At 42.9% G+C, this 23,316-nt stretch overlaps 1 protein-coding gene across 2 annotated transcripts in view; it reads left to right on the top strand.

Moving 5' to 3' along the window:
• Positions 1–23,316, top strand: part of Pcgf3 (polycomb group ring finger 3) — a 48,783-nt gene that overhangs the window by 21,063 nt on the left and 4,404 nt on the right. For both annotated transcript variants that reach the window (XM_006985809.4, XM_042257830.2), the window contains exons 7-10: positions 6,491–6,598; positions 7,916–8,004; positions 20,515–20,652; positions 22,620–22,700. In XM_006985809.4, the coding sequence (XP_006985871.1) occupies positions 6,491–6,598; positions 7,916–8,004; positions 20,515–20,652; positions 22,620–22,700 (416 nt within the window). The remainder of the gene's footprint in view (positions 1–6,490; positions 6,599–7,915; positions 8,005–20,514; positions 20,653–22,619; positions 22,701–23,316) is intronic.

A 23,316-nucleotide genomic window follows, 5' to 3' on the forward strand; every position in this document is an offset into this window, starting at 1 on the left:
GGTCAAACAGGATGCAGGGTGTTACTTCAGTTTTCTTATATCTGTTGAGACTTGCTTTGTGTCAAGTTTGTGGTCAGTTTTAGAGGTACTGAGAAGCTATATTTGTTTATGTCAGAGTGAAATGTTCTGTAAATATGTTAGGTCTGTTTAGTTTATGAGGTCAGTTATCTCCAGCACTTCTCTGTTTAGTTTTTGTCTGGATGATCTATCTGTTGGTATTGAAATCACTCACCCTCACTGTGTGAGGGCAAATATGTAATTAATTTTAGTTATAGTAAGTTTTCTTTTATGGATTTGAGTGCCCTTGTGTTTGTCCCATAGATGTTAAGAATCATAATATTGCTTAGCAGTGGTGGCATGTGCCTTTAATCTCAGCACTTAGGAGGTAGAGGCAGGTGGATCTCTGTGAGTTCAAGGCCAGCCTGGTCTACAAAAAAGAGTTCCAGGACAGCCAGGGCTACACAGAGAAACCCTATTTTGGGGGGAAAAATGTAAATCCTCTTGGTGAATTTTTCCTTTGTTGAGTATATATAATGTCCTTCCCTGTCTCCTTGGATTAGTTTGAAGTGTATTTTATTGGCTACATTGGCTTCTTTCTTGGGTCCATTTGCTTGGAATATCTTTTCCATCCTTTTATCCTGAGGTGATTTCTGTCCTTAATGTTAAGGTATATTTCTTGGATGCAGTAGAAGGAATGGTCCTGTTTTTGTATCCAGTCTGTTGGTCTGTGTCTTTTTATTGGGGGAATTGAGACCATTGATGCTGAGTTATCAATGAGCAGTGTCTGTTGATTCCTGTTATTTTGTTGTGGTGGCATAGAACCCCACCTCCACCCCTTTTGATTTGCTGGTCTTAGATTATATATTCTTTGTGTTTTCTTGGGTGTGGTTAACCTCTTCAGATTGAAGGGTTTTTTTTTTTTTTTTTTTTTTTTTTTTTAGTGCCTTTTGAAGAGCTCTGTTTGTAGATAGGTACTGCTTAAATATGATCTTATTGTGGAATGTCTTTTTTGTGATTGAATCATTTCTTGTGATTGAAAGTTTTGCTGGTATAGTAGTCTGGGCTGGCATCTGTGGTTTTTTAGAGTTTGTAAAACATCTTTTCCAGGTCCTTCTGGCTTTTGGAGTCTCCATTGAATAGTCAAGTGCTGTTCTAATATATCTGTCTTTATATGTTACTTGATTATTTTTCCCTTGCAGCTTTTAATATTCTTTCTTTGTTCTGTATGTTTAATATTTTGATTATTATGTGTCATGGGGAATTTCTTTTCTTATCCAGTCTATTTGGTGTTCTGTATGCTTCTTTTACCTTAGATAGGCACCTCCTTCTTTAGGTTAAGGAAGATTTATTCTATGATTTTGTTGAAAATATTATCCATGCCCTTGACCTGGGTTTCTTCTCCTTTATTCCTGTTATATGTAGAGTTGGTCTTTTCATAGTGTCATAGATTTCTTGGATATTTTTGTGCCTGGAGTTTTTTCAATTTAACATGTAGAAGGCATCCAGTTCTTCTACCTTGTCTTCAGATTCTCTCTTGCATCTCTTGTATTCTGTTGGTGAGGCTTGCCTCTGAGGTTCCTGTTTGAGTTTCTGAATTTTTCATTTCCATGTAGCATGAATCTTAAAGAGTCTTATTAACAAAAACAAACCCGGAGCCAGGTATTGGGGTGAATGCTGAAAGATCAGAGAAACAGAACAAGCCACAGCTACCTCACCTTGCCAGTTCCTCAGCTGATCCTGTTTCCTCAGACTGGAAGCCTCTGAGTCCTCATCCAAATGGATCTCAGCTGAACTGTTGTTGCTCAAAAGCCTAAAAGCTTAACCAGCTCTAGTTCTTGGTCCTCACACCTTAAATACCTTTCTGCTTTCTGCCATCACTTCCTGGGATAAAAGGTGTGAGTCACCGTGCCTGGCTGTTTCCAGTGTGGTCTTGAACTCACAGAGATCCAATGGATCTCTTCCTCTAGAAGGTTAGGATTAAAGGTGTGAGTGCCACCATTTTCTGGCCTCCATGTCTGTCTAGTGGCTCTTCTGTTCTCTGACCCCAGATAAATTTATTAGGGTACACAATATATTGGGAAACAGAATATCACCATATTTCCATATCTCTCAGTTTGGGTTTTCTTTATTGATTCCATTTCTGCTTTCATATATTGAATAGTTTTCTTCATTTCATTCCATCATTCATTTATATTTTCATAGATTTCATTAATGGATTTATTCATATCATTAAGGCCCTTGAGCATATTCATAAAGGCTATTTTAAAGTCCTTGTGCTTCAGCTATATCACATTTCTCATGGACTACTGTAGTAGGGTTGCTGGGCTTTAGTGGAGACATATCGTGCTATTTGACCACCACTGATTAAAGCTGAATATCAACAACAGAAAGCTTACAAACTCATGAAAACTGCACAACTCACTACTGAATGAAAATGAGTCAGGATAGAAATTATGTTTTTATCTTGGTATCTGAGTTTGGAATAATTGCAATTCTAGTTTGTTGATATCTAGTATTGTCTTTGTTGAGTGGGCTTTCCATTTTTTTGACTTCTGTTGCCCTCTCTAGATCTTAAGAGTGTGTGGTGGCTGTAGATTTCATGAATCTCTGTAAGGTGTGGCCACTGGGGGTCCCTGAGTAGAACTTGTTTCTAGGTATTGGGAGCTGACACTCAGGAATGGGGATTGGATAGAAGGGTGGGAATGGATGGGTGGAGAGGGTTCACAGGAGGAGAGAAAGCTGGGTCTGCCATAGGGCTCTGTGGAGTCCATAGTGAATGGAAGAAGACTGGCCCCACAGGTGGTCTGCTGCTGAGCTGGGAGATGAGACTGTGACTGCAGAAGGAATTGGAGGATGCCGAGGAGAGTGAAGATTGCCTTCCTGTCTCTTTGGCCAGTGTAGTCAGTAGGTTTCTAGGGAAAGACTGCCTCAGGTGTTGGTGGGTGAGACAAAGGGATGGAGTGAGGAACTGAAGCAGTAACTTTTAACCACAGTTGAATCAGTATTGTCCCCCAAAAGGATTCCATTCTCCTTATCAGTGAGTTTACATTAACTACAAAACCAAACTCTACTTCATTGCCATTACTGTATTTTGATTGACAGTGTTCTGTGGCTAAACTATATCTGCAGTCCCTTATTACTGAATTTTGAATTTCATCCACAAGCAGCTTTGGAAATTTGCTTTTCTTCAGTTATTGAGCTTTTAGCAGCATCTCAGTTTTGCCCTCTGGTCACAGAGCTTTAGGTTTGCTTTGCTTCTTTACATAGAAAACCTGCAGCCAGCTGGGGCCTGATGCTGAGTGGGGCTGGTGTACATAGAGTCTGGCTTGCTGTTGGTGTGTGTGACTCAGCCTTTCCACAGTGGGTTGCACCCACTGTGGGCCTAGCAGACACATCTAATTCAAGTCAACTCGTTGGCAGAGTGTTTTTTGGGAATAGTTATAGAGTCTCAGATGCCATTCTGCTTCTAAATTCCGAGAGAATCCTGTGTTTCTTTTTTGAGTGTGTGGGCATTACACTGGCAGAGCCTGAGCCAGTTTACAGTCTGTATTTTCCATAACTCTGGTTATGCTCCTTGCTACATGTACTGTTTGCAGTGGCTGCCTAAGATTCCTTGGGGTAGTGACCCTACTCTGGTCCCATGGTGCACCTGTTGGAGTCACTTTGCCTGTTGATTCTGGACAGTGCTGAAATATTCACAGCTTCTGTAGGGATGTCCGCTGAGCAGGAGAGATATCATGTACCTTAGACCAAGTTTAACTAGCTCAGTTCTGTTTATCATGCAGCACTTAAGTTGTGTGTGATCCTCCAGTGTTACAAGTAAGACTTCCTTACACATTGATGTGCTTTAGGATAGATTACTAACAGAATTTTTTTGTGTTGTTGGCTAAATTTTAATGTATTTTAGATATATAATGCCAGAAAATTCCAGTTAATGTTTCTATATCTGTTTGCTTATTTGTTTGGGTGGTTTTTTGTTTTGCTTGTTTGTTTTGTAGGTAGGATCTGACTAGCTCTAGCTGGCCTTGAATTCATTGAGATCTGCATGGGTCTGCCTTCCAAGTGCTAGTATTTATAGGTTTGTGCTAACATTCCTGGAAATGTTTCTATATTTGTACATATCTGACATTGGACATATTAGACTTTTTTTTTTTTTTCTGTGACCAATACCCTAGAGAATTCGTTTTGTCATACTGTTTTAGGATTTTAAGTTCATGGTCATCTGGTTCTATTATTTGTGGGCCATGGTGAAGCAGAAGAATATCATGGTGGAAGGGTATAGCAGAGCAAAGTTGCTTACCTTTTGGTGGCCAGAAAACAGAGGAGCAAAAACAGACAAGAATGACTAGGAGCAAGATCCTCTTTAGAAGCGTGCCCAGTGACCTGCTTCCTATAGCTGGGCCCTGCCTTTTATACCTGTTGGTAATACAATGAGGTTATCCACTGAAGTTAGAGTTCTCCTGATCCAGTCACCTCCCAAGAGCCCCATAGTTGGCCACCTTGAAAATGAGCCTTCAGAAGACATTTCAGATTCAAACCACATACTGGGGTATTACTGTTCCACCTTTTTATTATTATAGATGGAAAATAAGGAAATAGACAGTAAACATGGTGACAGAAGCTGAATTATTTCTGCCTTTGGTGTTCTGGGCTTTTGGTCTTAAGGTCATAGCTCTTTTTGAGGCCACTTTGGGTGACTTCCCTTTGTCAGAAATCATTCCATGCTCTGGTTTTAGGGTTGCCTTTCATACACATGTATATGGGAATGTCTCTTTTTTCATTTGTTTATTTTATGTATATATGTGTACATGTGGGGACAAGTGTGTTCCCTGATGTATGTGCTGTGGTTGGATATAGAAGTCGGGACAACTTGTGGCAATCAGTTCTTTCCTTCCACCATGTGGGTCACAGTAGCAAACTCAGGTTGTCAGGCTTGGTGACAGGCATCTTTAGCCACTGAGCCATCTCTCTGGTCCAAGAACATTTCTTGGGCTGAGCCCTTCCTTCCCTTCCTCCACTCTAGAAGGACTCCTTTTCTGACCAGGCTCATAGCTTACACATCTTCATATGTGTACAGTCAGGTTTTGCAAAGCATCTGTTCAGGCTGGACTTGTTCAGAACATGTTCTGGGCTCTCTAGAGGCTCCAGATCTATAGGGAAAGATAAATGTGCAGATGAAAAGTTTAATAAGGCCAGGCATGATGATGGCACATGCTTTTAACCCCAGCATTCAGGAGGCAAAAGCAGGCTGTCTCTGTGACTTAGAGGCTAGCCTGGTTTACACAATGAGTTCCAGGCCAGCTAGTGCTACCTAGTAAGACCCTGTCTCAAAAAATAAGTAAAAATTTTAAAAGTTTAATGAAAAATCATTTCTTGGTTGACTACATGTAAAGTATCTTTTATAGAGTTACTTGTAAATTTTTGGTTTGAACAAATCATTTTAAGTTTCCTTTGCCGTCTGTATTCTGAGCAGTGACCAGGATCTGATGCATGTCATTTGGGTCTGAATTTTAGTCTCATGAATGGAGCTTTTGCTGAAAGTCAGAAGCTGCTTTTGTCTCATGTAATTGATAATTTCCTCCAAGTACAAGGTATCAACCTGGTCTAGGCAGTGGGGGTTGTATGCTGACCATCTAAGGACAGACCATGCTGCTTTATTGGATAATGATCTAGAGAAGCATAATAATCTAAAACCCTGGACAGCTTCATGACTTAGATGCCTGCCTTTAAGAATAAACTTTCTCTGTAGTCTGGAGGTTTCTGTTTCTTCTTTTTCTTACATTTCTTTCATGGCCACTGCTGCCCACAGCCACTGGAGGCAGTCTTTACCCAATACAAGACAGACATGGCCACTGGCCACTGCCAGTCTCTGATGTGACCAAGGGACCTTGGCACACAAACACAGGTTTCCAGGACAGGATTGTTCTGGGTCTGTCCTTGTTTTCCAGGTGTGTCTACTACCTTCAGCCTAGTGAGAATTCTTCTGCGTTTGATGGCAGCCAGATGGTTCTAGATTGTGACCATCATGGCTACAGGGACAGTGGGAGCATTCGGCAGTATGTGTGGATTGCCAAGCTGCCTGTGCAAAAATGGTATATGTACATTGTTAGTGATGATGTATGAAGGGTCATCCGGGCCACCTCCTCAGGGTCTCTCACACTCTAGGGAGCCCCTCAAACTACCTGTCATGCTCCAGGTGATGAATAACCCCACACCATCTTAGAGGGCTGAGGAGGTTGGGTCATAGTCCTGGAACAAGATCCCTACGGCTCCAGAGCCTATCTTGTTGCACCAGTGTGTCCTCTCTCAGTGTTCTTAAACACCCACAACTAGGGCACTAAGGTTTTTCGTTCTGACCTGTGCTTGTTTTCTTACTAGTATCATCCTTCAGACTCATCTAACTCTGCAAGTTTCTTTGTGACATTAGTGAGCAGTTTTACTATTTAAGTCCTTTCCTACTGATTATTAAAATTGTCTCCATTCTTAATAGCGGAAATGAGGAAACAGAGGGAATTCTATCACAAACTGGGCATGGAGGTACCAGGTGACATCAAGGGGGAGGCGTGCTCAGCAAAACAGCACTTAGATCCCCGCAATGGTGAGTAGCTGCATTAGACCACCATGCAATTCAGAGGCTCATTTATCAGGCTTTCCCCCACAGAGCACTTTGTCTCAAGGCTTAGGTGGTTTTGACCATTTTTCTGATGGTTGTTGAAAAGGCTCTTCATCAACCCTGGTAGCTGGACATGTGGGTTAGACTATAAGAGATACTAGAAAATGCCTAGGGGTCATGTGGAAGAGAACAGAATTGGACAGAAGGCCTAGGAAAAAACTATAGAAGGTAGATATCCTTAAGATTCTGACTTTGCGCCAGGTGGTGGTGGCACACACCTTTAATCCCAGCACTCGGGAGGCAGAGCCAGGTGGATCTCTGAGTTCGAGGCCAGCTTGGGCTACCAAGTGAGTTCCAGGAAAGGCGCAAAGCTACACAAGAGAAATTCTGTCTCGAAAAACCAAAAAAAAAAAAAAAGATTCTGACTTTGCTTGCTTTATGATAAAAAGGCCAAATAGTAGTTGGATTTGGGCATAAAGTTAATTGGTACTTTTAAGTCTATTCAATAAATTATTTAAATCTTGAGTACTGGCACTTTGCTACTAGGACCATGTAAGTTCCTGAGAAATCTCAAGACCAGCCTGTATATGCTTAAGAGCCTAAGGCAAGTTGGTGCCCAGGTTCCTATGGGAGCCAGACTAGGCTTGGGTGAGAGTGGGTAGGGTGGATAAAAGTGAGAATCTGGTCATGAGTATTTGTCCAAACAGTAAGGTTCCATGAGCCATACTACTTACAGAAGTAAGGTTGCTGTGGTGAGTGCTGAGTGGTCCCAGAGGCTTGTCTCTGCTGTGCTCACCAATTTTGGTTACTGTCTCCATCTTCTGAGTCCCTTAAGACACATTAGTCCAAATCCACGAGTCTCTCAAGACACATAATCCAAAATCTGCCTCACCCAGCTGCAGCCGTAGGTCCTCATACCACAGAGTTGCTTAGTTCCTTAGCAAATATGCAGAATGGTTTTCACTGCTACCACTGGATGTACGTATGCTCTCAATAGAGTGAATATCAACATTGTTTTTAGTATGCTGTGAACTTTTGCAAATACTATAACATTTTGGATTTCTTAATATGGGTTTTGCTAGTCCAAAATGCTTGGAGCCAAAAGTATTTCAGTATTGGAATTTTTTTTTTCATTTTGGAAAAGTTGTATATAATATTTTAATTCTACCTTTTTCTATATACAACCTGTCATATGGGGTTAAGTATAAAAGTTTACACTTACACCTCGAAAAGTTTTACATACTAGAACTTTTGGAATAGAGATATTTCAACCTGTACAACATTTTCTATTTGTGCTAAAAGGTGAAACCAAAGCAGACGACAGTTCCAATAAAGAGACAGCAGAAGAGAAGCAGGAGGAGGACAACGATTACCACAGGAGTGACGAGCAGGTGAAAATGCCTCCTCTGTAAATTTTCTGGCATCAGTTCATTCCCGTGTTTGCATACTTCAGTGTCTCGTGAAACTGTAACAGGATAAAACATCATGAAGTTTTCCTCCTGTTAATCACTTAACTTTTCTTTATATTCCTATTGTTTATGTTTTAATTACCAAAGCAACACATAGTAACTGTAAAGCATTTCAGACATACAGAATTACAGTTCACAATCAGATTATGTTTTATACAGCCCACTGCAACCACTCACCATTGGTGGTTTGGTACCTTCTCTGCTGTGCCCCCAAGGGAAGTGACCCATCACCACGATAAAGGGAAGTAAGCATGCAATGTTGAGGACTCTCCATGTCTCATTTGCCACATTATCAGCTAAACAAAACAAAACAAAACCAAACAAACAAAAACCGTATCATCACAGAAGTGCCATAGAAGGATCTAATAAAACTCCATATCCCTGTCTACAGAACTTCCTAGTTTGTGAGTTCTAACAGTTGTGATGCTTTTGATGAAATAGGATCATTGTCTTACTAAAACAAGGAGTAAGGAAATGCCATGACTGATTGGTTCTGTGTTTAGAAGTCCTCTCCCAATGGCAGGGAAATAAGAATGAGGCACTTAAAGAGGAACAAAGATGCTATTATTCCTAGGTAATGCTGTCTTACATAAAACCTAAGACGCCGGGCGGTGGTGGCACACGCCTTTAATCCCAGCACTCGGGAGGCAGAGGCAGGCGGATCTCTGTGAGTTTGAGGCCAGCCTTGACTACCAAGTGAGTTCCAGGAAAAGGCGCAAAGCTACACACAGAAACCCTGTCTCAAAAAAAACCAAAAAAAAAAAAAAAAAAAAAAAACCTAAGACAATCCTCTGAAAACAGAACTTTGTTCCATGGGTGATTGGCTCAGCATGAAATAATTAGTACATGTTGGGAATTGGCAAAGAACCAACGCACACCACCAACAAAAATTTTGGTATGATTTCCTTGGAAAAGAGAGCTCCTTTCCCCAGTCTGACTTTAGACATGATGCCAAGGTTGACAGGAAACAGCCACTATACAGCCTACTGGGAGATGAATGCGCATCAACAGCCATGAGATTGCTGTACACAGTGGGGGTGATCTTGGCCCTATCAGAAGACATAGTAACTGAAACAGTATATTGGGGCTGGAATGGTGGAATCTTATTTTAACATGTCCATTTCTGCAATTAATGATAGTCGGCACCATAGAATAAGGATAGGTTTGCAGATAAATGTGGGATAAGCATTCTCCTGTGGTGAAAGGACCACTCTGACTACCCTTGTGTACACAGGCACTACAGTCACCTTGGAGTGGCCCCTTGTCTCATCTGTTTTACTGATTCTGAGCATCAGTAACAAATAACAGTAGGTATTGTCTGTAGGTACCTTGGAACAACTCTCAGGCAATATCCCCAGGTTTCACAGGCCCTGCTCTGTAGGCCATGTGCTTGCTAGCCTTTCTGGAGCAATTGTGTTCCTTGCTTGGACTCATTACTATGCTTTTGGAAGTCACTGGGTCTCTAGACCTTGCCCAGGCCTGGGTGTTGCTTGTGTCAGTTTTTTATAGATTGGCATAGAATTATTCAGAGTATTTTCTCTAATCTTTTACAGTTTAAAAAATTGCTATTGTTGACTATTGTTAAGTTTTGCCTTTTCCTTTTTATACCAAATATGCTACTTGTTTGTTTCTTAAAGTATATGTGAAGAGTGAATTTTGTTTTTGTTTTTGTATTGGTCTAGCCTTTGGAGCTAAACTTGATCTCACCCAGGCTGTGCACTTCCTGGGTACCTTGGGTACATCCCTGGCACTGACAAGTTGTGCCTTACAATCCTATTTCTGGAGAGGCATGAAGGCCATCATCTTGCCATTCTAGATAAGTGTTCTCAAGTGTCCACCTGAATACCCTGCTTTGGCTGTAGTACTTTTTATTTCCTTTCTCTCGTATTTAGAGGTGCTGTCTGTGCTGATCTCTGCATGGAGTCCATGCTCCTCCAGTGTCCAGGTTCTGGTTTGCTCTTTTGTTGCTGTGGTAAACAACATGACCAAAAGCAACTTGGGGAGGAAGAGGCTTGTTTCATTTTTCACTTTATGGTCCATCATCAAGAGAAGCCGAGATAGGATCTCAAGGTAGGAACCTGGAGGCAGAAACTAAATCAGAGACCACAGAGGAACACTGCTTATTGACTACCTTCCTCTGGCTTGCTTACCTAGATTTCTTATACAACTCCTTAGGGTAGCACTGTCCTCAGTGGGCTGGGCCTATCTCCATTAATTAGCAGTCAACAAAATGCCCCACAGACCAATTTGATGTAGGCATTTCCTGAGTTGAGGTTCTTTCTTCCCAGATGTATCAAAAAGACAATCAAGATTAGCCATAACAAGTCTACTCTTCCTCAACTTGACATACAAACATATCACTATTAAACCATAGCCTTTCTTTTTTTGTTTGATATGAGAATATAAAATACAGTACAACTTTAAAGTCCCACAGTGTTTAAGAAGTTTCATCACTTAAAAATTCAGTGTCTTGGGGACTGAAGAGATGGCTCAATGAGTCTCTTTAAAAGTCAGAAGTCTTAATTCTGCACTCCTTTAAAATCAGAGTTGAGTTAAATACATTCTTGTTTCAAAAGGAAAAAACCAGGCTATAGAAACAATCACAGTTGCTGGGTGGTGGTGGCACATGCTATTAATCCTGGCACTTGTGGGCAGAGGCAGTTGAATCATGACTGGCCTGGTCTACAAAGCAAGTTCCAGGACAGCCAGGGCTACACAGAGAAACCTTGTCTTGAAAAACAAACAACAAAGTAATCACAGTTAAGGAAAAACCAAAGTCCAGCAGTGTAGCTCCAAAATCTTATAGTTCAATGTCTGGCATCTTAGTCTCAGACTCTTGTGGGTTCCAAAGGACTTGGGCAGCTCCACTTCTTTGACTCTGTCATCCATAGCACACACAAGTTGTCTCAGGGTAGGTTCAGGCCAACTCCATTCCACACTTGCCTCTCTTCCCACTGTCCTAGTATCTCCAGTTTGCAGAAGTCCACTGCAGCTGAGGCTGCATCTTCATCAGTAGCTCTCCTGGCCTCTCACCTGGGGGACTCCAGTGCTGCTTCTACATGGTGCTAAACCTCAGATTCTCTCCATGACTCTTTCAGTCTTGGAGTTTCCACTGTAACTGAGGCTGCACCTTCGCTGAGTGCTTCCCCCCACCACACACACTCTCTGGCCTCTCTTTAGGAAGATGCCAGCCCTGCCACATTGTGCCAAGCCTCAGTTGCTCTTTATGACCTGTACATGCCTGAAAAACCAGTATCGTGGGAGACACTTCCACATCATATGCTAAAGTCTGTTGCCAGCTTAATGTGCAGCCTTGGTCCCCCACAATGGACCATAGTTTCTGTGTGTGACCATAAGGAAATACTTGGAAGAAGATTTCACCTCCATGATGCTAGTCTCTTATTAACCACAGCTGATATTTTTAGCCCCAGCTAACCAGCATTGATTGTCCCAGTAAAGCAAAAGGTTTCACTTCAGTGGTGCTGACCTTCTGTTAATCACAGTTGTTCTTCAGTTCCAACTGACCAGAAATCACAAATTCTTAATGAAAAATATCATATAAACATTAAAAGCCAGGCATGGTGGCTCATGTCTTTAATCCCAGCACTCAGGAGGCAGAGGCAGGTGGATCTCTGAATTTGAGGCCAAATGGTCTGTATAGTGAGCTCCAGGACAGCCAGGGCTACATAGTGAAACCCTGTCTCAAACACAAACACACACACAGTCTTCTCTCTCTCATGGAGTCTTTGAGCTACTCTCACATTTCTCTCTGAAACTTCACTAGCCAGGCCTTCACTGTCTGCATTTCTCTCAAATTATCTTCCAACAGCTCATGAAGCCCTGAGCACTCAACGGCTTTTCCAGCACAAAGCTTCAAATTTTTCTGCCTTCATCCAATAAAACAGTCCAAGACATTAAAGGTACAGAGTCAGGTCCATTACAGCACCGTTCCTGGTACCAGTTTCTGTCTTAGTTAGCTCTCAGTTGCTGTGATAAAACACTGACCAAAAGTAGTTTGAGAAGGCAAGGATATATTAGCTTACAGGTTACAAGTCCATCATGGAAGACAGCCAAAGCAAGAACCTAGAAGCAAGAACTGAAGTAGAGACCTTAGAGGAACACTGCTTGCTGACTTCCTTTCCTTGGTTTGCTCACCTAGCTTTCTTATACAATACAGGACTACCTATTAAGTGGTGGTATTACCCCTGGTAGTCTGGCCCCACCTCTCTCAGTTAGCAATAAAGAAAATGCCCTACAGATGTGCACATATGTTGTTGATTGTTTTTGCTCTTTTGGGGGGCCCCACCACCTAGCTCCCAAATAAATCACACAGAGGCTTATTCTTACTTATGAATGCCTGGCCTTAGCTTGGCTTAGTTTCTTGCCAGCTTTCCTTAAATTGTCCCATCTATCTTTTGCCTCTGGGCTTTTCCCGTTCTCTTACTTCTGTATCTTACTCTTACTCCATGGCTTAATCTGTAGCTGGGTGGCTGGCCCCTGGAGACCTCCTCCTTCTCTGGCTCCTAGATCCCTTTTCAATACCTCTTCCCAGATTTCTCCTTCTATGTATTCTCTCTGCCTACCAACCCCACCTATCTTTTCTTCTGCCTTGCTATTGGCTGTTCAGATCTTTATTAGACCATCAGATGTTTTAGAAAGGCACAGTAACACAGCTTCACAAAGTTAAACAAATGCAACATAAACAAAAGTAACACACCTTAAAATAATATTCTCCAACACCCACAGAGCAGTTGAAGGAGGCAGTTCCTGAATTGAGGTTCCTTCTTTCCAGTAGGGTGTGTCAAGTTGACAACCAAGATAAGCCCTCATAGTCCAGTTGTGCAGAGAGCCCAGAAACACTGTTCTTTTTTTTTTTTTTTTTTTTTTGAGACAGGGTTTCTCTGTGTAGCTTTGCGCCTTTCCTGGGACTCACTTGGTAGCCCAGGCTGGCCTCGAACTCACAGAGATCCGCCTGGCTCTGCCTCCCGAGTGCTGGGATTAAAGGCGTGCGCCACCACCGCCCGGCTAGAAACACTGTTCTTTAAGTCACTGATGTGGTTGAACACACGGGACCTGTAGCCCCATCTTCTCACGTCCTAACCCTAACCTTAAGCTGCAGTTACTTTCATAAGCTGACACTCTGCCGTGCCTGTTTCCTTGCCTGTGAAATGGATGGTGCTTATGTCTTCCCAAGGCTTCTGTGGGGTACATTTGCAGCATGTGATGGACAATAAAGTACCAAGCCAGCTAAGGATCAGTTAGTGTTGGTTTCACCCTTACTTTCTCTTCTTAGTGTCCCCTGAATCATCATTGTTCTCTGTCAGTCTCTCTGTGGTCCTTGTAATTGTTTGTCTTAGGGAACACTGGCTGTGACTGGCCCCCGGTCTTGAATGTGCTGTCTCCCAGTTGAGTTCTCCTTTTCTGTGCCCTTTGTTTGCTTTGGTTCCTGACTTTTCAGGCTTTGATGTTGCCACTTTCTTTGGTTTCTCTGTATACCTTTCCATGACCTGATGCTTTAGGTTTGTATGTAATATAGGATTTTATGTTGCATTTTTAAACACATCTTGAAGATCCTATTTAACAGTTGTGTCCATTGGAGTAGCTGTCTTGTTCTTCCCTTTCCTGTTGACCCATCCTTAGGTTGTTTCTTCTCACCCAGTAATCTGGAAATACTGTGTCTTTTTAGTCTTTTATGGTACTCTTAAATTTTCGAACATGCTTAAGTTTACATTTTTAAGTAATCTAATACTTTGTTTCAGAATATTTTTTTTTATGAATCAGAGTTGGGCTTAATGAAGTTATTTTGATTTTAGTATAGGCTTAGGCATAAGGGGTAAGAGAAAGAGAGATGTCAGGAGAAAGTAAGACACATCCAAAAGCATGAGCAGCCTTCTCAGAGAAGAGTCATGGTCCTTGTAATTTTTAATTTTATTTCCCACTCCTGTTATTCCATAAACTGTTGCTTATTTTTACTAAAATTTTGGCATAACCTGGTGACTCAATACCTATAATCCCAGCACTTGGGGTGGGAAGATTATCACAATTTTGAGGACATTCTGAATGAGACCTTCTCTTCAAAAAATAGGACTTTATGGGCTTGAGAGATCTCAGAGGTTAAGACACTGGCTGCTCTTCCAGATGTTCAGGTTCAATTCCCAACACCCACATGGTAGTTTACAACTGTCTGTAACTCCAGTTCTAGGGAATCCAGTGCTATCTTCCAGCTTCAGAAGGCACCAGACATATACATACACTGATGTACATACAGCCAAAATACCAAACAAAATAATAAAATTTTTTTTTAATAAAAAGCAAAACTTTAAAAATATTTTAATGATCAAAATCATTGTATGAAATTCTGAAAGAATTAATAGCATTTAAAAAAAAAGAAAAAGAAAGCTTTTTTTTTTTTTGGTTTTTCGAGACAGGGTTTCTCTGTAGCTTTGCACCTTTCCTGGAACTCACTTGGCTGGCCTCAAACTCACAGAGATCCACCTGCCTCTGCCTCCTGAGTGCTGGGATTAAAGGCATGCACCACCACCACCCGGCAAAAGTTTCTTAAAAAAGAAAAATTTAACCAAACCAGAATAAAGTTAGTTTGGTTTAGGGGAGATTGATTGTTTGTGATGGGGTCTTACATAAACCATTCTAGCCATGAGTTCACTGTTTAACCAAGGATGATCTTGAACTTCTGATCTTCATGCCTCCACTCCTTAATTAAGTGCTAAGATTACAGGTATGCACAGCCTGTACCAGTTATGTTGTAGGGATCAAACCTAGTGCTTTGTTAAGCAAGCACTTAGCCAAGAACGCTGCATTCCCAGAACTCTTCTCCAACAGTAAAACTTAGATGCCAAACTGATAGTTGTATAGATTTAGTTACGTTTCATGCTCTTGTTGAGTTTGGTATTAGTTTGGTTTGTGGTGCTAGGGTACAACTGAGAGCTTCACACACTCTAGGCAAGTGCTTGACTACTGAACCACAGCCCTCCTCTCACTCTGCTTCTCATTCTGTGACAGGTTCTCATTAAGTTGTTCAGACTGGCCTTGAACTCAGGATACTCTTTCCTCAGCCTCCTGAGTAACTAAGATTAGAGGCCTCTGTCACCATGTCCAGCTCTTTGAGTGTTTGTTTTATTTTCCCACAATGTTGGATTTATCTTTAGTATTTCTCTTTTGTGGGTTCTGTTTTATATGTCATTTCAGAACAAGTATGTGGATAGTAAACATTTCAAGTTCTTGTGTGTTGGTGTATTTATTACTGTCCACATTCACAATGAATTCTAAATTCAAAATAATTTAACGATTAAAGGTATGCTCCACCACTGCCAGGTTGTCTTGTATCTTTTAAGACATATCTTTTCAACTGGATTGTGTCTTAAACATTAAATATTAAGAACAGAAAATGGACAAGGCATGGTGGCACATACCTTTAATTGCAGCACTTGGGGCATGGGGACACAGGCAGGCAGACCTCTCTGTGAGTTCAACACCAGCCTGGATGTACATAGTTCCATTCCAGTCAGAGCTACATAATGAGACTATCTCAAGAAGGAAGCAAGGAGAGAGGAAAGAAAAATGGAACATTAAGAGGGCTAAGGGTGTAGTTCAATGGTAGAAAGCTTCCCTGGCATGCACAAAGCCCTAAGTTTTTCTCCCCCCTACCCCCGACCCAGGACCAAAAAGGAAAACAAAAGAAACCAGTAAAAGGACAAACTGCCTACCCCATGTGTATGTCAGTCTATCTCCTCTTGTGTTTCCTATTAGCTTAGGCAAGACCATCTACTGGCACTCAATGGCAGAAAGGTCTAGACCTCTCTGTGACCACAGCTGGGTAAAGCAGGAGAGCCCTGACCACTGGACCATGGCTTGACTCCAACTCTTGTGTCTGGTCAATCAGGGAGTTGGATGGTGTCCTGTTCGTGGTGGCCTCTGAATTCTCAAACTGTACTTACTCCTCTTTCCTCTTCCTCTCTCTGAATAGAAATTGCCCCTACTTTGTCCCCTGTCTTCACTACTAAATAATCCCAGGAACAGGCTTGTGGCCAGTAAATGATTTACTTGACCTTACTGGGAAGACAAGTTTAGTGGATGCCTGAAAAGTACAAAAGGTATATATCTAGCCAGGAGTGGTGGCTTATACCTCCAATCTAGCACTTAGGATGCAGAGGCAGGTGGATCTGAGTTCAGTACTAGCCTTGTCTACATATGGAGTTCATACTGAGACCCTATCTCAAAACAAAAAGAGTAGATCAAGTTTCTGTACTCCACATCAGGTTTTCTGAAGAACTGACAGAACTTTTATTTTCCCATTTCCTGGGGCAAGGGATTAAAGGGTCTCTTTCTGTGGGAGCCTCACCTATCTGTAGGTGATCAAGCCCCCCACCTGATTCAGTCTTAATTGTGTTTTGGGAGTTCCCAGCTATCTATGAATCTGCCTCATGGTTGTTGCTGTTCCACACAATAAACCTTTATTCCTTCTGCTCTTCATTTCTTCTTCCTCCTCAAAACTTTGCCCCAAGTTGATAACTACTTGGGTCCCTTTTTCCTTTCTTTTGCCCTGGTTCACAGTGAAAAGGCCGTCTTGTCAGGACCATTAGCTGTGCCACATTCTTTCTCTGTAGATGAGACATGTGTTGCTGCATGTCTCTTTTCCTAAGGCTGGGTTACTTTTTTGGGGACAGCCTGAGTAGCAGGTGGTTGGTGAGTGGGCAGGTGGCTCTAATCACCTATCTATCATCCATCTATCTATCTATCTATCTATCTATCTATCATCCATCTATCTATCTATCTATCTATCTATCTATCTATCTATCTATCTATCTATCTATCTATCTCTATTTATCTCTTAAGCTATTTCCTGTACAAGATATGCTCACACCCAGAAACCCCACATGTGGTCAACAGACAGCTGGGGTAGAAATGTGAGTCTTGTTTCCACAAAGGCCCCTCCTTAGCTCCCCAATGTCTGCTGTGATGGGGCTTTGGGTGTTTTTTTGTTTGTTTGTTTTTTGAACAGCCATTATGGGCTTTAGGGGTCCCCAACTTACATTGATCCCTGTCCTTCTCTTCATGGGGCTCTTTTGCAAGGACGGAAGGATAGGCTGTCACCTCCTGCAAGAACACCTAGGAGCACCAGGTCTCTTTCTGTGCCCCACCCCCATTTCAAGCTCATCTACCTCAATAGACTCCAGTCTATTTTCATTCTGAATTCTTCTTTAATTTCTGCATAGAAAGACCTCCCAGAGCAGCCTCTGTACACAGTCGCTTTTTAGCTGTTTTCCCACCTCTGCAGTCCCAGAGGACAGTAGTGGCAGTGCTGCCCTCACCCGTGGGGAGGCAGCATCCTGCTTTTGAGTTTCTTGCAGCTGGTGTAAAATCTAGATCAGATGCTACATGGCAAGAGGAGAAGGCGTCAAAGAATGTAGAGCAAGTGCAGGGGGTAGAGGAGAGGCAGGAAGTAAAATCCTGTCAACAATCTCTGTTGCAGACAAGAAATTCTGTTACCTGTAACAAAGCATGTCTGCCACTCTAAGGTCTCAACCTCCCCCACATACACCTTGGAGTCTGGACAGCAGTACCTGTGTGGGGAAAGATTCATATCAGTTACTCCTGACCATCTGCCCTGATGCCTCACCTCCTGAGTCTTATCTCAGACCTGACTGCTGCAGGTGGTCACCTTTCCAAGGTCTTAGTTTCTTGTTTGTGAAACTTCACAGGCACCTGTTCTTGTCTCACAGATGGCTCAGACCCATAGTCCTATGGAATGAATGCATTGTGCTGTTTCTGTTCCTCAAATGAAGCACACCTAAAGCATAGGTGTGCTTCAGACATCTTGCTCCCTGGGGTCCATGACCTTGATCACACCTTTCCTGAATATACCTGAGTCCTCTAGCCAGAGCTAAGCACAGGACTACGTACCTCACAAAGATGCAGACTCTGGCTAGAACACACAATAGCTCAAAGCTTACAGCCACTTGGCTAAGTAGGTGTCAAGTGGGGCTACCGCAGTCCATTCACAACGGTCACTAGGTGCGTGCAATTCTTTTTTTTTAATTCTTTTCTCATATATTACATCTCAACCATTTTCCCCTCCTTCCTCTCCTCCTATGGTTGTTTGAAAGAAAATGGCCCCCAAAAGGAGTGGCACTTTTAGGAGATGTTGCCTTGTTGGAGGAAGTATGTCACTGTGGAGGCAGGCTTTGAAGTCTCATGTATGTTTAACCTGTGCCCAGTGAGACAGACCAATTCCTGTTGCCTGTGAGTTAAGATGTAAGAACTCTCAGCTCCTTCTCTAGCACCATGTCTGCCTGCATGCTGCCTTGCTTTCTGCCATGACGATAACAGACTGAACTTCTGAACTGTAAGCCAGCCACCTCAATGAAATGTTTTCCTTTATAAGAGTTGCCGTGGTCATGGTGTCCTTTCACAGCAATAGAAACCTAAGATACTTCCCAACCCTTCCCCCTATCTTCCCTGTCCCATGCAGATCCACTCCTCTGTTTCCCTTCAGAAAAGGGCAGCCCTCCTAGGGATATCAACCAAACATGGCATATCAAGTTACAATGAGACTAGACACATTCCCTCATATTAAGGCTGGATGAGGCAATGCAGTAGGAGTCCCAAAAAAGTCAGAGACAGTCCCTGCTTCTACTGTTAGGAGTCCCACACCAACCTCTACACAACCATAACATATGTAGAGGACCTAGGTCAAAAATCCATAGCTGATAATAGCACCTTGCCCCTAAGATTCCCCCTGTCTCCTTCCTGTCCATCTTCCTAAACCAGTCTTTTCCATAGTTGCTCTGTGATGTGATTTAGTAATAATCTATTTTCTGATCACTTGGCCAGTGTCTCCTTTCTCTCATTTTGTTTTTGTTTTTGTTTTGTTTTTGGAGACAGAGCTTCACATAGAGCAATCTGACTTGAAAATCTCTGTAGCTGAGGTTGACCTTGAACTAATCTACCTACCTCTACCTCCCCAAGTACTGGGATGACAGGCCTATGCCCTGCATCCAACAGATGTCTCTTAGCAATGCACTACCTCACCTCTATATCATTTCTTTTTATCTTTTAATAAGGTATTTCAAAAAATTTGTCCTTCTGTTTAAGTTGTGCCCGCCCCCTTTTCTTTCTTTCTTTTTTTTTTTTTTTCTTGTTGTTTTGTTTTTTGAGTCAGGGTTTCTTTTTGTAGTCCAGGCTGGCCTTGAACTCACAGAGATCCACCTGCCTCTGCCTCCTGAGTGCTGGGATTAAAGGCGTGGGCCACCACTGCCCAGCCTTCTTTTTAAGGTGTGTATGCTCCATGTGTGCAGGTGCCTGTGGAAGCCAAAAGAAGGCATTGGGCATCCTGGAACTCAAGTTACAGCTGGTTGTGAGCTGCCCAGCATGGGTTCTGAGAACTAAACCCTTGAGTCTCCTGGAGGAGCATCATGTACTTTACAAAGGGGCCATCTCTCTAGTCCCTTTGTTTTTATCTGATTGTTGCTCTCCTGGTCTTCCATCCTTCGGGGAACTTACTTTTACATTCTGACTTCCCTTGTCCCTCCCTCTGTGCAAGTCTGTCTCCATCTGTCTTTATTGGCTTCCTTAATTCTGATACTTTAATTTGAATCTTTGCCTTTACCTTAAATTCTCACTCGTAATTTCCTCAAATGATCTTTGAGAAAGTTTTTTTGTCTTGAGTAGTTAAGGTACCCAGTGTTTTTAGCTTCAGTGAATGTGTTTACTAATTTTAGAAGTTGTGTTGTATTTTTATGCCTGTAACATGTTCTTTACTCAGTATCTTATGTTTTTAATTCTTCCTTTTCTATTTTATGATACATATTTCAGTTACTTTCCTTTTTAATTCTTTTACCTGAATTTTCAGAAATTTAAATGAACCCATGTTAGAGATGCTTTCTCTGCAGTCCTGGGATAAGGCTTTGTCTCCCTGAAGCAGATCTCCATTTGCATTGCATTGGGACCCAACAGTTAATTCCACCTGTAGAATGTTCCCATCCCCACCTGAACTCTGACTCTGGAAAAGAATGGCTCATCCAGAGCACCGTCTAAGTGTCAGGCCAAGGCTTTGCTCATGGCCTGTGTTCTGTCAGGAACACCCCTGTTTCCTTCACAAACCTTGCTCAGTCCAGGTCTTGTCTGGACAGGGGCAGCCACTTGAGAACACTAAGGACTCAGTGCCCTTGGCAAATACAGACACATAACTCAGGGTGACTAAGTTAAGAAAACCAAAATTGACAGGCTAGAGTGTTTCTCAGCATCACAAAGACTGAGGAGGTTTTAAAAGGAGGTATAAAATGACTGAGGTAGAAATCCTTGTACAGTGTTGTTCTGATTTCAAAGACCAGTACTCATAGATGTAGAAACTAGTGCTCGTCCAGGAAAAGTCTGAGAGTTGGCACTCCTGACCTCATATCCTTTCTCTTCCAGGTGAGCATCTGTCTGGAATGCAATAGCAGCAAACTACGAGGCCTGAAGCGGAAGTGGATCCGATGCTCAGCCCAAGCAACAGTGCTGCACCTGAAGAAATTCATCGCCAAGAAGCTCAATCTCTCCTCCTTCAATGAGGTAGTCATCAGCCAAAGATCTGGGATGGATCCTTCTTTGCCTGTCTTGTTAAAATAACAGCCAAAGACACACACATCCCTCTTTTTTTTTTTTTAAGACAGGGTTTCTCTATGTAGCTCTGGTTGTCCTGGATCTCACTCTGTAGACCAGGCTGGCCTCAAACTCACAGAGATCCACCTGGCTCTGCCTCCTGAGTGCTGGGATTAAAGGTGTGCGCCACCACTGCCCAGTAAAGTGAAGCATTTTCATTGCAACTGGCTATCAGCTCATGAGTATCCCAGGTGGATCTCACACTGCTCTCAGAGCCCTGCAGTTGCTAATGCTGTGTGAAGTGTGGGGAGCATTGTCATGGACACTGGATAAGGAAGGGGGACAAGCACTAAGGGCAAGTCATAAGAACTTCGTGAAGGCATTCTGCCTTGCTGGGGACTGGAGCTTATATGCAGTTTGTGTATCACAAGGTAAACACCATTTAGTAAAGATGACAGCAGACAGTTGAGCTTTCATGGACCCAAAGGCTGGTCTGTCTACAAGAAACACACATTCCGCCGGGCGGTGGTGACGCACACCTTTAATCCCAGCACTCGGGAGGCAGAGCCAGGCGGATCTCTGTGAGTTCAAGGCCAGCCTGGGCTACCAAGTGAGTTACAGGAAAGGCGCAAAGCTACACAAGAAACCCTGTCTCGAAAAACCAAAAAAATAAAATAAAAAAAAGAAACACACATTCCTATGTGGCCTGTGAGAACAGCCTTTGTCCTCTGCCTAGAGAGATACCAAGACCATCTGGGTCATCGATCACACACTTAAGGAAATACAAATTTAAAAAACAGTGAGACATCACCATGCACCTCCTCAAGTACCCGTGTGCAGATTATATAATGGCAAATGCTATCCAGGTGAGCCTGGAGAAGTGGAGGGCCAGTGCTGGCCAGATACACCTGTAAGCATTAGACTTCAGATGAGGAGACACAGAACCACAACTAGGTGCAATGGGAATAGACGATTATAGGAAGATGGCAGCCAGGTGGCTCCTCACAGACTGAATGAAGTACAGGATATATAACTCATATGCCGTAACAGTCTAGTCTCTGGGAATGTGTATGTAAGATGAGGCGAGGGAGCCTAAAACTGTTCTCTAAGTAGTAAAGTCTATTAAATAAGTGAGAAAAAGTTCAAGAGCACATTTCCCTCACAGCATTGAGAACAGGATAGCTAGAAGTAAGGGATAATGGGCAGGGCAGCCATGGTGAAAGCATTGTGGTCTGAAACCCATGATGGTGTAGGCTAGCAGGTGGGTGTAAATCAATCCCTGCAGTTGTATGTGAAGAAGGCCCTGTGTGCTCTATGTGGATAAGGTCCTGTATGCTCTGTGTGGACCAGGCCTTGTGCTTTGTATGAAGAGAAATTGTCTTGTGACTTCTTTGGTATACCTTCCCACCTTGCTGTCTGGGTAACCTGGAGTCACTGCTGTAGCTTACTGAACTGTTGATGGTGGCTAGGCCCTTCAGGGGTCAGTGGGTAGACACAGGAATTTATATCTCACTACCACTTAGAGGGAGGACATTGGCTTGAGGTACAATAAGTGGGGATCCAGGGAGGGGTCCACATTTTGATGCCTCCAGAAATTCATTAGAGAAACCCAGAACAGGGGTAGAGACAGGGCAGGCATCATTGATGCTCAGAGCAACTAGGCTGAGCCTCTTGGGACCACTGCAACACAGCCATGAAGTACACCACTGTATCTTTGACCCCTGAAGAAGTTTTGGTCTTAATAGAAATGCTCCTTTTCTGTTATACCTCGTGTTTGCAGCTGGCCTCTATATTGGAATAAGCAGGCAAGCTATATTCCCACATGACTGGGGAGGGGCTTGTTTCAGAACATATGAGAGTATTGTTCATATTATCATGTTGGCCTCATTCTAAAGATAGGTTGAATATGTACTAATTGAAGCCCCTTCTCCCACCAGCTGGACATTTTATGCAACGAAGAGATCCTGGGCAAGGACCACACTCTCAAGTTTGTGGTTGTTACAAGGTGGAGATTCAAGGTAAGACTGGGTGGGTTTTGTTTTGTTTTGTTTTGTTTGAGACAGGGCTTCTCTGTGTAGTTTTGGTGCCTGTCTTGGCTCTCACTCTGTAGACCAGGCTGGCCTCAAACTCACAGAGATCCACCTGGCTCTGCCTCCCGGGTGCTGGGATTAAAGGTGTGCACTACCACCGCCTGGCATGAGACTGGGTGGTTCTTTTGAATGCCAGGTTTTAGATAGACTCTTGATCCTTACTTGCTATGCCTGTCTTCTGTTTGCAGACACTGCTGTGAACAGCTGTCTTTGTTGAATCATCCACCCAGCCAGGGTCTTGACTCACCACCCCTCTCAGTCCCTTGAGTCCAGGGGACCAGATGTGGCAGCTGCCACAGTTGGAGCAAACTCAAACTTTGGGTGCCTTTCTGAGTGTGGAACCTGGTGTTGCGGGCCCTGCCCAGGACTGGAGTGCGGCTCTTCCACCTCTAGCCATGTGGCTTCCCGGGAAGAAGGGGGCGGAGACACTGGGCCAGCCAAAGACCCGGATGACCAGTGGTTGATGCTGACCGAGACAAGGGTTGGAGAGTGTAAGAACTGTAGGAGAGAGCGGAGCTAGTTTAGTAGGCAGGAGGAGCAAGTT

This window comes from Peromyscus maniculatus, chromosome 10 (genome assembly GCF_049852395.1).
Source record: "Peromyscus maniculatus bairdii isolate BWxNUB_F1_BW_parent chromosome 10, HU_Pman_BW_mat_3.1, whole genome shotgun sequence".
In the NCBI taxonomy this organism is placed as follows: domain Eukaryota; kingdom Metazoa; phylum Chordata; class Mammalia; order Rodentia; family Cricetidae; genus Peromyscus; species Peromyscus maniculatus.